Source organism: Prorops nasuta, unplaced genomic scaffold (genome assembly GCF_024137725.1).
Source record: "Prorops nasuta isolate Cenicafe-Biocafe unplaced genomic scaffold, Cenicafe_Pnas_1.2 PNAS00035, whole genome shotgun sequence".
Lineage (NCBI taxonomy): Eukaryota > Metazoa > Arthropoda > Insecta > Hymenoptera > Bethylidae > Prorops > Prorops nasuta.
The window spans coordinates 1631953-1644948 of NW_027116832.1; the positions used below are offsets into that span (position 1 = coordinate 1631953).

The following is a 12996-nucleotide window of genomic DNA, read 5'->3' on the forward strand; positions in this document are numbered from 1 at the left end:
CTCTTTAATCACAGCATATTTATTGAAACCCTTTCGATATCGTCCATTTTGCATTGCACTGTCTTTATCAATTACTAAAAATCCATAATCACGCTTCCAACAATTTGAACACAATTCATAAAATTTTTCAAACGCCATATCTGTATTTACATGTTCGTTATATATATGTTTTAGGTTAGTTCCATCTTGTTTAAAAATAATTAAAAAATTTGCATTATCACGTATTAGATGTTTTGGTATCCTTGCATAAGTCCGACAAAGATAAAAGCAATCAATCTTAGAATGTCTATCCATGGAGAAGTAGTCTCTTATATTGTCTTGCTTATCGGTTGCAACATCATCAAATATGAAAATTGAATTTGGTAGTGCTTCAGCTACTTTTATAACCTCACTATTATTAGAAAATTGGAAAAAATTAATTTCTTCATTGTCCGATAATAGTCGCTCCAAGTATCGATATTTTGGTTGCTGCAACGATTTTGAATAAACGTATAGGTTTTCAAATCTCACACCCTGAGGGCTTTCTATAAGGCTCAGCAATACATTTGTTTTTCCACAATTTGAAGGGCCACAAACTATACAGCGTATGGTTGATGGGAGTAGAGGTCCGTGACGTCTCATGCATTTATCGGTTGTTCGGTAATCTATATTAGAAACACGAATACCGAGCGGCTGCTTTACGAAGCCCATGACTGAAAACTCTGTGGTCATACAACCTATTTATAGGAATGAAATGAATTGTTTGATCAGTTCTCATCATGCCGTTATTAGTGTTAGATGTGTCAAGTTTGGAGGTATTAACCGCTGAGCAGTTTGAATACATACCGAAAATTTTACTTTTAAAGTACTTTCCGCGTAGTATTCAAGAGGTTTGGAATAAATTGCCTGAACATATTCGTGCAGATCCTGAAGTACAACAATATCGCTGGTGTTTTAAACATCATAATCTACCTAATACAGATCACATTGATGGACCGCTCCCTTCAATAAAAGATTGCTGGGCTTGTCAGCAAACTCTGTGTGAGAAACAGAAAGAAATTTCCACATGGTAAGCTACGGTTGTGGAACTTTTTTCAATAAAATACTGAATAAATTACCGTTCGAAGTACACATACCTGGCTACAGTTATTGCGGACCAGATACTCGACTTCGAGAACGGTTAGCACGTGGTGATCCGGGTATAAATCCTCTAGACGAAGCCTGCCGTGAACACGATATCGCATATTCAATATATAAGGATCTGCAACCACGTCACCAGGCTGATAAAGTTCTTGCACAGCGTGCACGAAAGCGTATCACCGTTAGTGATTCATCTTTATGTGAACGAGCAGCTGCAGCAACAGTCTGGGCATCCATAAATGTAAAACGAAAACTTGGCTTAGGCCTACAAGTGCATGGAAGAAGCATGAAGAAAAGAAAAATTCGTGTACCGAAGAAACGAGGAGGTTTATTAAGGAAAAAGCAATTTACTCAACAATAAAAACGGGGGGGTTTATTACCTCTGCTTCCACTGTTGAGTGCAGTGGGCCCATTAGCTAGGGGCGCAGCAGGTATAACAAAAGCTGTAAACGATGCGAAAGCATCCAAGAGACAATTGGAAGAGATACAGCGTCACAATCGTGTAATAGAAGGCAGGCGTGGACATGGTTTATACCTAACCCCTTACGGACGAAGGGGGGAGGGTTTGAAAAGGAGGAAAAAAACCTCGCAAAAAAAAAAAATAAGCAACCTCCCGAAATCTGGAGCTACTAGTAATATTCAATTATTACATGCATGTCAGGATATACCACATTTTCGAGGAGTTTTTATGCGCACATCTCTACCACAAACCGTACTATGCAATGAGTGTGCAATCGTGAATCTTGATGAAGATAAAGATTCTGGTACACATTGGGTTGCTTACGTTAAACGTAATAATTACGTAAAGTATTTCGACTCTTTCGGAAATTTGAAACCTCCAATTGAACTTTTAGATTATTTTGGTCCTTTTGCTATAATCTACGACAACCACAATCAATATCAATCGTATGATACAAGCATATGCGGTCAGTTGTGTATCAAGTTTCTACGTGAACAATGTCTTTAACGGTACGCTGTCTGACCGCGAGTCCATATTAGAGGCAGATTTTTTCCCACCGATCAATCTTCGGGAGGAGCAATATGAACTTGGTCTCGTAGACTTTCAGAGCTTCAATTCAATCGCTAATGTTGATGAGTCGAACAATAAGTTTTACTACGATACTGAAGATCTGACTATACCTACAGGTTGTTATGAATTGAGTGCTATAAATGATCTTTTGCGTACATTGATGCATGAGGCGGATAATGAAGATGTCATTATTCTACGTGCTAATAATAATACGTTGAAAAGTGAAATAAAGTATAAATATCTGATCGATTTTACAAAACCTAATAATATAGGCTCTTTATTGGGTTTTTCGTCAGATCGAATTATTCAGCCGAACACTCTAGCCGAATCAGACCAGCCCGTAAACATTATAAGGGTCAATATTTTACGAATTGAATGTAATATTACTGCTGGTGCATATACAAACGGCAAACCTCAACATGTTATACATGAATTTTTTCCAAGCGTGCCACCAGGCTATAAAATCTCGGAAACACCGAAAAACGTCATTTACTTGCCAGTCATTGTGAAAGTAATTGACCGTCTTACTTTGCGCATTCTCGATCAGGAAAACCGTCTAGTAAATTTCGGTGGGGAAGAAATTACAATTCGATTACACATTAGAAAATGCTAATTTACAAGAATACTTATAAATCACCGATACCAGATGAGCCTATCATCAGTCCAACAGTTGCTGCAGGAGCAGATACATTGAGTGGGGATTACGTTAGAAGACCGCTAACAAGAAAAAATATAACCTTTCTTCAATCACTGGGTTTCAAGGTCAGAAATAAAAATGGACCTGTTGGACGTAACCGCACAACCTGTGTACGACAATCGCATTACTAAAATGGAAATACATGCTTACAATCCGTATGCAAATGCATCATTGGGAAATAGTAACGAAATTCGAATTCCAATACAACAGCAAGATTTAATTCTTCTACCATGTGAGAGTTACCTATACATAGAGGGAAAATTAATCGAGGGCACTCGTGCTCAGGGTGCAACAGTTCAAGATACAGTGGGACTTGACTGCAATTCCATGGCATTCTTGTTCGATGAAATTCGCTATGAATTGAATGGTATTGAGATTGACCGCAGTAAGAATGTGGGTATTACTAGTTCCATGAAGAATCTCATTTCTCTGACTGGGAAGGAGAGTACGAGTCTACACCATTCAGGATGGTTTCTATCAGATTATAAGCCTACGAAATATTATAATTTTTGCGTACCACTGAAAATGCTGTTGGGTTTTTGTGAAGAATATAGAAGAGTCATAATAAATGCACGTCATGAGCTCGTTCTCATTCGAGCGCGTAATGATACGAATTCGATATATTCTTCAACGAAAATCACCGACTCCAAAATTGATGTTCAAAAAGTGCAATGGAGAATTCCTCATATATCATTGAATGAATACACAAAACTTCAATTTCTACGTATTATCGACCAAAACAAAAGCCTCACCATGGCTTTTCGATCCTGGGAACTCTACGAATACCCGCTTCTACCAGAAACACAGAGGCATACGTGGGCTGTAAAAGCTGCAACACAATGGAGAAGCCTCGATACGTTATTCTAGCATTTAGAACAAATAAGAAGAATACGCAGCATATGAAGGTGCTTGACTTCGACGATAGTTTTATTCGTGATATTAAAGTCTATCTTAATTCTGAATTTTATCCGTATGATCGACTTGATACTGATACTGAAAAATCACGATTTTCTGTACTATATGATATGTATGTTAAATTTATCCAATCCTATTATGCTGGAGAAAAACCGTCGAAACCAATGCTTGATTACAACAATTTCTTAGAATATGGCCCTCTCTTTGTCATTGATTGTTCGCATCAAAACGAATCTATTAAATCTGGCACAGTTGACGTTAAAATAGAGATCGATTGTTCTAAAAATATTGCAAGTAATACTACTGCGTATTGTTTATTTATAGATGATAAAATTGTTGAATATAACCCGCTTACAAGTATTGTTAGAAATGTAAGTTAATCGTTAATAGTTAGAAATGTAAGTTAATCGCTAATAGTTAGAAATGTATGTTAATCGCTAATAGACTATAGTTAAGCTTATCATTATAATGAAGGAAAAAAATAATAAATAAGATATAATAATCATTTATTTGTGTTTAAATTATTCCTTACAAATGTTTTCTAAATTAATCTTTTGAAATTTGACTAACAATTGCAAATGTCATATTATTGTAATTTCCACCATGATACATGAATTTTAATATTTGATTTGAAGCTGCATCTTGAAAATTCTTGAATTGTTCTGGTTTTTCCAGTAATGCCATCATCCTCGCAGGCAAGAAGAACCATTCCTTCGTAAGCAGCTTTGCTATTATTCTCTCTCCATATTTGGTTTTAATTTTCGAAAATTCAGTTATTCGGTATGACCCCCCAATCTCCAAAGTATTCAGTTTTATAAAAGTTTTTGATTCTACAGTTGCGAGTTCATTAATCTTAGTTAAATCCATTTCTATAATAATAAAATAATATTAAGAATAGAGAATAACGTAAAAAGAAAAATAATTCTTACCTTCTAAAGATTGTCTACGACAATTACGTGACAATAAAAAAATATTCTGTCTGCAACGTGAAACTGGTACTTTGCACTGCTTGAAGCTTCAATACTGCTATTACACCACAATAAAATATTATGATTGTAGCGTTACAGACTTGAACTTTCGACTGCTTCAACGCTTCTAATAGAGACTGAATGAAATTTCCTAATTGCTAGCGTGGGTGACTTTGAATAATATCCTAGGAGGGAATAAGATATACACACTTGGAAATTGAGAGTAGGGGAAGTGTTGCAGGCAAACGAAACTTCGGTGGCTTTGAATAATATCGTAGGAAGGGATAAGATATACACGCTTATTAGAAATTGAGAGTGGAGGGACTGTTGCAGGCGAACGACATTTTTGATGGGTTACTCACTCATGATTGTAGATATCAAAGAGAATTCATTATTTTAAACCTGTTGATACATGTATTCTTTAGATCAAGTAGTTGTTAATTAAAATAAATAAATCCATTTACTTATATACACGTTCCTTATATAAAGTGACATCAGTCTAGAATATAAACTTTTCATTGTTTAAAAGCAAGTCGTGAGATACACGTTCTTCAGATCAAATAACCGTCATCTAAAACAAATATATTTAATTCAAACGTGTCATAACACGTACTAGATGGTGCAGATAGTCACGTTCCTCAGATAAAGTAATGACAGTTCATTATTTAGAAACGAGTCGTGAAATATACGTTCATTATTACTTGGGTTGGGAATACTAGCATCTTAAGGACATATCCTGAGTGCAGCTTAAAATTTACGAGCGCATCAATGGCTTTTCGACAATCTTACGTCACACTGTGACTCTGTTTAGCACGTGGGATCATTTGTCTGCTCTGCTTGTGAGAAAAGTCTTGAGAAAAAAATAGCTAGAGGCTGAATGATTTGTCTGGTCTGCTTGAGGGAGGAAAAGTCACGAAAAAATAGCTAGAGGCTGGTTTAGAGGGTAAAATATGGTCAGAAAGTATCGAGCGCATCAATGGCTTCTTGACAACCTTACTTCACACTGTGACTCTGTTTAGCACGTGGGCTCATTTATCTGACCTGTTTGTGAGAAAAGTCTCGAAAAAATAGCTAGAGACTGGTTGAGAGGGTAAAATATGGGCAGAAGGTATCGGGTCAGTTTTAGACAGCCCTGGGAAAGCTCATAGGAGGAACATTGGGTGGTCCCTAGAATTTCACTCCCCATTGTTTCGGAAAAGGAAAAATAATGTCTGTTAACTATGTGACATGTAGAGCATGCTTACAGGAAGATGTAATGAATAATCTATTCACTTATAATATGCTTACAGTAATTTTTATTCAATATTCAAAAGATTTAACATATAATACTTTTATTCAATATATATTGTAATGTGGTGGAAACACGTTACAGAAATGTACATATTTTTGAGTTCTCCTCTCTCCCCCTTAGTGCCTCCCGCGCCCCCCCCCCCCCCCCCCCCCAGGATGCCTGCTGATGTGTGAGTGTAGTATGATTAACCTTCCGTGGAGCTACCATGTAGTTTTCCGCAGAAGGAATATTGTAATTGTCGCCCACGGAAGGAGAGTGTATGTTTTTAGGAAATGGTATGATCGGGGATTGGGCGAATGTTTGTAGGATTAGTTGTAAATAGGCTTATTCGAATTAAGAATATTTTATTTTACTTAAATTTAGTATTAAGAAGTCTCCTCTGCTCCAACATGAGCTAGAAAACTGTTGTTGTTGCTATCCTTTACTCTCCCATGCCCCAATACTTATAATGCCCTCTCACTCTAACCTTCCTGCCGAGCGCGCCTGTTTACGCGAGGCTCTTACCGTCCCCCTACCGCATATCCCCGCTGAACGCCCCACCAGTTCCTTCCCGTTACCGCGTCGCGCCGCTAGCGCGCCGAGCTGCGATCTCCCCTGACCGCGCCACTACCGACCCATCATTGCCGACCCCGCACCGCATCGCCCCGCCCGAGCAGCCACCAAGCCATGTAGCAGACGACGCCGCTGGAAGAGAGATTGAGAAACCCAGGGAACAGTGCGAATGCGGATCATAGTCAATATTACCTCTGATAATTGGCTCGATGATCGAGAGCATGCGCTGTTGCCCTGCTGATTACTAATGTCCTAGGAATTAGGAAACGGACCCGGACCCTTGGACAAACGAGGAATTAAGGATCGGGCCACTTCTGCCGGCAGTGAGGACTGCCAGATCTTTTCCTGCTATCGTACGAGTCGGTTGGACACCGATTGCGCTTCGTGATTAGCAGACCGCACGTCGAGGACTGTGAAGTTGATTGGGTCGTCGCGGGATTATTGGGGAGTACCGACTTCTCATTCCTGGCCCCCATCCTTACATTGGGTTCGTGCGGAGTTTTAGGCCGTGTTCCAGAATTAACTGGCAGTATTGCAAATATGACGTCACGGCAGTTTACTGCAGCAGCGTTCCAAAATAATTTGCAGCACTGCAAATCAATTATAAGCAGCGAATATTGGAATGATTACAGTTTTGGTTTGTGTGACAGTTTTAAAAATTCTGCCATTATTCTTGCGATTCATTTTTTACATTTTTAAATATTAACAAAATAGACATTAGTCTTTCACCAATAAAAGAAATGACCCACCCGAGAAGAGAAATTTTAATTGTACATTCTCTTTTACAAGAATTCTTAGATTTCTCTAGTGAAACTAGCGATGATAGTGATGCAGAAATTAATGTTTTCTATAAATTATTTCCTGAAAAAATAAAAAGAGCTCACATAACAAATTATGCTGAAGAAGTAGTTAGGCTTTATACTGATGCAGAATTTAAAAGCCACTTTAGGTAAATTATTAACACAGAATTCAATGGTTTACAATATATATAGTACAATTTTGCTCTTATTAGATTATGCCGTCAAACATTTCGCATTTTATTGGAGCTATTGGCACCTGAATTGCATAATAAAAATGTAGTACCTGGACGACCAACAATCCTCCCTGAAAAAGTAATATTAATTAGCCTTTGGATAATGGCAACCCCTAATTCATTCAGGTAAAATTATATAATAATGATTTATTTTGTATAGTCAAAAATAAATTTAATTGAATAATATTTTATAGATGCGTTGCTGATAGATTTGGCATAGGAAAAGCGACAGCCTGGAGGTGTATTAGAAAAGTGGTAAATGCACTTTATAAACATGTCCAGCATTTCATAAGTTGGCCAACAGCGGAAGTAGCACTAAAAACAAGCCGTCATTTAAATAGAAAATATGGCTTTCCAAATACCATTGGTGCCATCGATGGATCTCACATTAAGATATCAGCTCCAAAACATCATCCAGAAGCGTACATTAATAGAAAGGGGTATCATTCAATACAGTTACAAGTTAGTCATCAATTTTATATTTTGAGTGTACAATTTGATTATAGTTATAATACAGTTTAAATTAATCGCAGGTTATTTGTAATGAGGAGTTGAAATTTATACATTGCTATTGCGGACAGATAGGGTCAGTACATGATATGAGGGTTTTTAGGTTGTCTGGGTTTGAAGCACTATGCACACCACAAAATTTCCCAGGAGACACACATCTAATAGGTGATGCAGCTTACACCATACAGCAATATATTATGGTACCCTTTAGAGACAATGGTCATCTAACAGAAGAGGAAATTAATTTTAATAATCGCTTATCAAGTGCAAGAATGATAGTAGAAAGATCCATAGGCCTATTAAAAGGACGGTTTAGGAGCATTTTAGACAAATTGCCTATGAAGCGAATAGACTTGATACCAAAATATATTATTGCGTGCTGCATTATGCATAACATTTGCATACTCAACAATGACCATATTGACACACATACCTGTTGTTATTGAATCTACACAAACTGAGGGTACAATTTTAAATAGCAGTGCATCAAATGATCAGCGAAATGTTGGAATGCAAAAAAGAATTTCAATTATGCGTAGTTTATATCAAAATGTACAATAAAATAATAAAAATAGTTTAAAACTATATTTAAAAGTGTAATCACTTCCTACAAATTTAAAAAGAAAAAGAAATAACTATTTTTTTTTAAAATAGTAAATAAAAAAACACATTTTAGAAATATTAGAAACCAATAAATACTCCCGTAAATATCTATATCATAAAATATCGAAAACAAAAATATATGAGAAAAATTATTAAAATAAAATACCAATGTTTAATCTCCGTCATTATTTGGTTGCAATAAGTCTACTATTCTATTCAATAGTCTCATTTTCTCTTCATGCCGTCTTTCAGCTGCTTCGACCCTCTCCTTTTTTTGTTCCAACTATTTCTGCATATGATTGTCTACTACGTCTTTCACTTTTCGTTTTTTTGATGCTAAGATAAGAAAAATAATTTACATTATTATTATGCAAAAATATAAATATATGTAGTTTTCTAATTAAAGCAATTGTTTGGAAATAAAAGTGAAAGTTGAAACTATTATTTTTCTGTATACAGCAATGTTAAAAGAAAATCGTATTACTTACCAGGTTCTATATTTTCTTTATGTAAACTCTTATCTGTTCTATTCTGTGCTTCTTCATTGCTTACAATACTGCTAGCTGTTGTAATTGGTTTTACCCAGGGTTTATCGCTGAATATTTTATGCATATTCTAAAAAAGTTTTCTTTCATTTATCAATACGTCATTAAACTAAGATTTTGATATTTTATATATTTGACTATTTATAACTTAATGCAAATGAAAATTTAAAGAACTAGAAGAAATAAATAAAATTAAATTAGATTACAAACATCGTAATACTCCCAAGTTCGTCGGTTGTTTCCTGATTTTTTATTGTGATCAGTCACTGATTTATATGTTCTTTTCAATGCATCAAATTTTATTTTACATTTGTCCCACGTAACTGTGTATCCCTTCTTTCTCAGTTCCTCTGATATAATCATCCAGGTTTTTTTACTAGTAATTTTATTTGAGGAAAAATCTTTTATTTTTCTTTCATACAATTCTAAAAGAAGCAAGGTCTCTTCCCTTGACCAAATATGAAAGTCTGAAAGAAATGTGTGTTACAAAAAGTCTAACTGAAATTGAAAAATACTTTTTACAGGATTTATTCATCTTACTTTTTCCATCATTTTTTTCTTCAATTCTTGAATTGTCCACTGAAGGGTCATCTATGTCCTCTTCTTCAGTAGCTATAATATACAATTATTATTTAGAAATTGAATTCTTTGTTTAAGATACTTTCAGGTACAAATAAAAATGAAATCTTACTTGTTAAGGATAAAGAATAATTATTCTTTAAATTCTCAGCATAATCTTGTGCGTTTTTTAGAAGTGAAGCGGCATATGTTTCATCTACAAAATTAGTAAGAATTAAAATCTATTCATGAAAAGGTAAAATGATATAGGCCCAGTCTTACAAGTCTCAATTAAATTAATTATGATGTAATAAATGCATGCGAAATATATGTAGAATATTTCGTGTGATATATTCTACATTGCATGTAATTAATAAGCATAATTAATTTAATTGAGACCTCTAACACCGGGCCTTATAATCAGTTACTTGTATATGCTCTATTAGCATCTTCGTCGGATAATAAAACAGTATACATTTTATTGGTTTTGGCATCCAAAAGAGTCACTTCACGGCTACTTGTAGACGCCATTTTACAACACGTGTTCAGGTGAACAGTTGCTCACTGCTATAACTGCGAATGCTTCTCGTCTTTAGCCACAGTAGCTGCAGTAGGATATGACGTCAAAAATTATGACGTCATGAATATTTCACAACATGGCTACAGTGAACTGCCGTTAATTCTGGAACGATTTTACAGTACTGTCAGTACTGCCAGTTAATTCTGGAACACAGCCTTAGAAGAGTGGCGACGCGGGAGGAAGCCGAGAGACGTCGCCGGAACGGTTGAGTCCTTTTTCCCTGCTTTTCTCCCTGCCGTCCACCTTCCCAGTTAGTGCCCTCCCTGAATTTGACCCTGCCCACCTCCCTCAAGTCCTCCCTTCCCCCTTTAGTGATAAGACAATTGGTGTAACGTATAATAAGTGTGCCAGAGCATTGCGGGAGGCCCCTGCTTTGAGTTAATATTAGTGGTGAATAAAGTTAGTGTTCCCGGACCAATTGTTTAGATTATTTTTAACCTGGATCGATTCCACCGGTTACAATATATATATATATATATATATATATAACTAAAAAGAGTTTTAACATATAATATTTTAAAATATGAAGCTATTCTTCTGCCCTTGCTACCTCCATTGTTGTCTCCTCCTCATCCTCCTCCTCCTCCTGCTCCTCCTCCTCTTCCTGCGGAATTATCCCTGCCTCTATCTCAATCATTCTGATACCTCTCATCAACAGTTGTATACAGCGTGTTACTGTAAAAAATCATCAGATTTTAGAAAAATGTATGATGCAATCTCATTCATAATAACTTACTATTTTCATACTCCATTCCATGCGTCTCGATTGTTTCTTCATTTACCGCTCGTGATAAATTTTGCATAATTTCATCTATTATTCTTGTAATTATATGAATTACAGGAGAATTCTGTCTATACGCTAAATTAATAATCACTTGATACTGCTTATTTTTTCACTTTATATTTATCGACAGCTTGTATAAGACAAAAGGAATCTGTGTCCAAGGTTCAGGAAAGGTATAATGTGAAATTAAAAGAAGGACCCAAGGAGGAAAATAGTAGGAAGGAATAGAATGGGTATGTGGAGGGAAAAAGACCCTTCAATGGTGTAGAGGTAGGTTGAGAGGGAAGAAAAATGGTTAAATGTGAAATCAAGTTAAATGGCAGGTCCATAGTAGGAAAATAGTGGGAGGGTCTAAGATAAGTATGTGGAGGGAGAAAAGACCCTCCGAGGGCAGGACTAAGAAAACAAAAATGGCAGTCCGTAAGATGCTTAGGACCCCTAGCGGTGTAGCTGCCCCAGTAATTTTCGTGATCGCCACCTAGTGGAGAAAAAAGAAACTTTTTCCTCCACCAACTAAAATACAAAAAAAAGTTATCTGGGTAACTGTCAGGATAACTAACCATCCGGGCCCTAGGGTGATGGGAGAGGGGTAACCCTTAGGGAACTAGTGGACCCGTAGGATAACTAACCATCCGGACCCTAGTGACATGGGAGAGGGGGTAAGCCTTAGAGAACTAGTGGACCCGTAGGATAATTAACCATCCGGGCCCTAGGCTGATGGGAGAGGGGTGAGAGACTCTAAGAGAGAAAGAGAGGGTGAGAGGGATCTCTCTCTCTCTCCCTCTCTCTCACTCCCCATAGCCAAAGCATTTCCTCCGCACACCCGCACCCTCCTCATCACCCAATAAACCCTAGCTCTTAAGAAGACACTTCCCCCCGTACACCCGCACCCCCCTCATCACCCAATATACTCCAGCTCTCAAGAAGACACTTCCCCCCGCACACCCGCACCCCCCTCACCTCCATGTCACAGGAACCCAAGACACTTCCCCCCCGCACACCCGCACTCCCCTCACCACCGTGTCACAGGAACCCCCTAGCTACCACTACTTACACTCTAATTTTGATATTGCTAAGTAATTGTTATTATATGATTTAAAGTTTTCATTATATACCATTGGCAAATTTTCAATTTGGAAGCTAAAACAAGTTTGGCTTTACTGATAGAGGAGAAAATTGTATAGTTTCTGTATAAAATGTATTAATATTTGTTGAATAAACAAGTTATCTCTCTATTAGAATACACCAATTGCTTTAATTTGTATACGAATACTATATCATTAATAAGTTAATTATAATGTGATAAGAAACGTGAATAAAAGTAAAGTGGAGGGAAAATGAGTGGGTTTAATTATTAATTTTATAACGACAAAACGCAATTTATTCGTCCAAAAGAGTACAATCAACTTTTAAAAATATATATTTAGGTAACAGTAAACCGCAAAGAGAGATGACGCAGGCTCTATTATTATTAATGTGTAGTACACTAAGAATTTCGATTTATTAAATACCAAGGTGCATGGCACTTCGCTAAGTCAAACGCTAACTTTGGTCAAGAAAATGTAAACTTATATACATTCATAAAATATCATGGTGGAAAACAAACTCCATACGAAATACTGAAAACCTCCAATGAAATTAAAAGTATTAAGAATATTGCATTACTTAATTATTTTCCTTACCAATTATATGATTCATAATGATCTATTACATCGATTTTTAATTTCATTATTGCACGATTGCAGGTTTTTTGCCAAAATGTTCAATCGCTTTACATATTAATCTTAGATTTAAATGTGAATTTATATCTA

The 12996-nt window shown here is 36.3% G+C and overlaps 1 protein-coding gene across 1 annotated transcript; it reads left to right on the forward strand.

The window, feature by feature from the left end:
* Nucleotides 1–7603: 7603 nt before the first annotated feature.
* Nucleotides 7604–8676, forward strand: LOC136783770 (putative nuclease HARBI1). The gene is made up of 4 exons (XM_066744042.1): nucleotides 7604–7731; nucleotides 7800–8067; nucleotides 8139–8491; nucleotides 8595–8676. The coding sequence occupies exons 1-4, from the start codon at nucleotides 7709–7711 to the stop codon at nucleotides 8674–8676; spliced, it is 726 nt and encodes a 241-aa protein (XP_066600139.1). The 5' UTR covers nucleotides 7604–7708.
* The last annotated feature ends 4320 nt before the right edge of the window (nucleotides 8677–12996 follow it).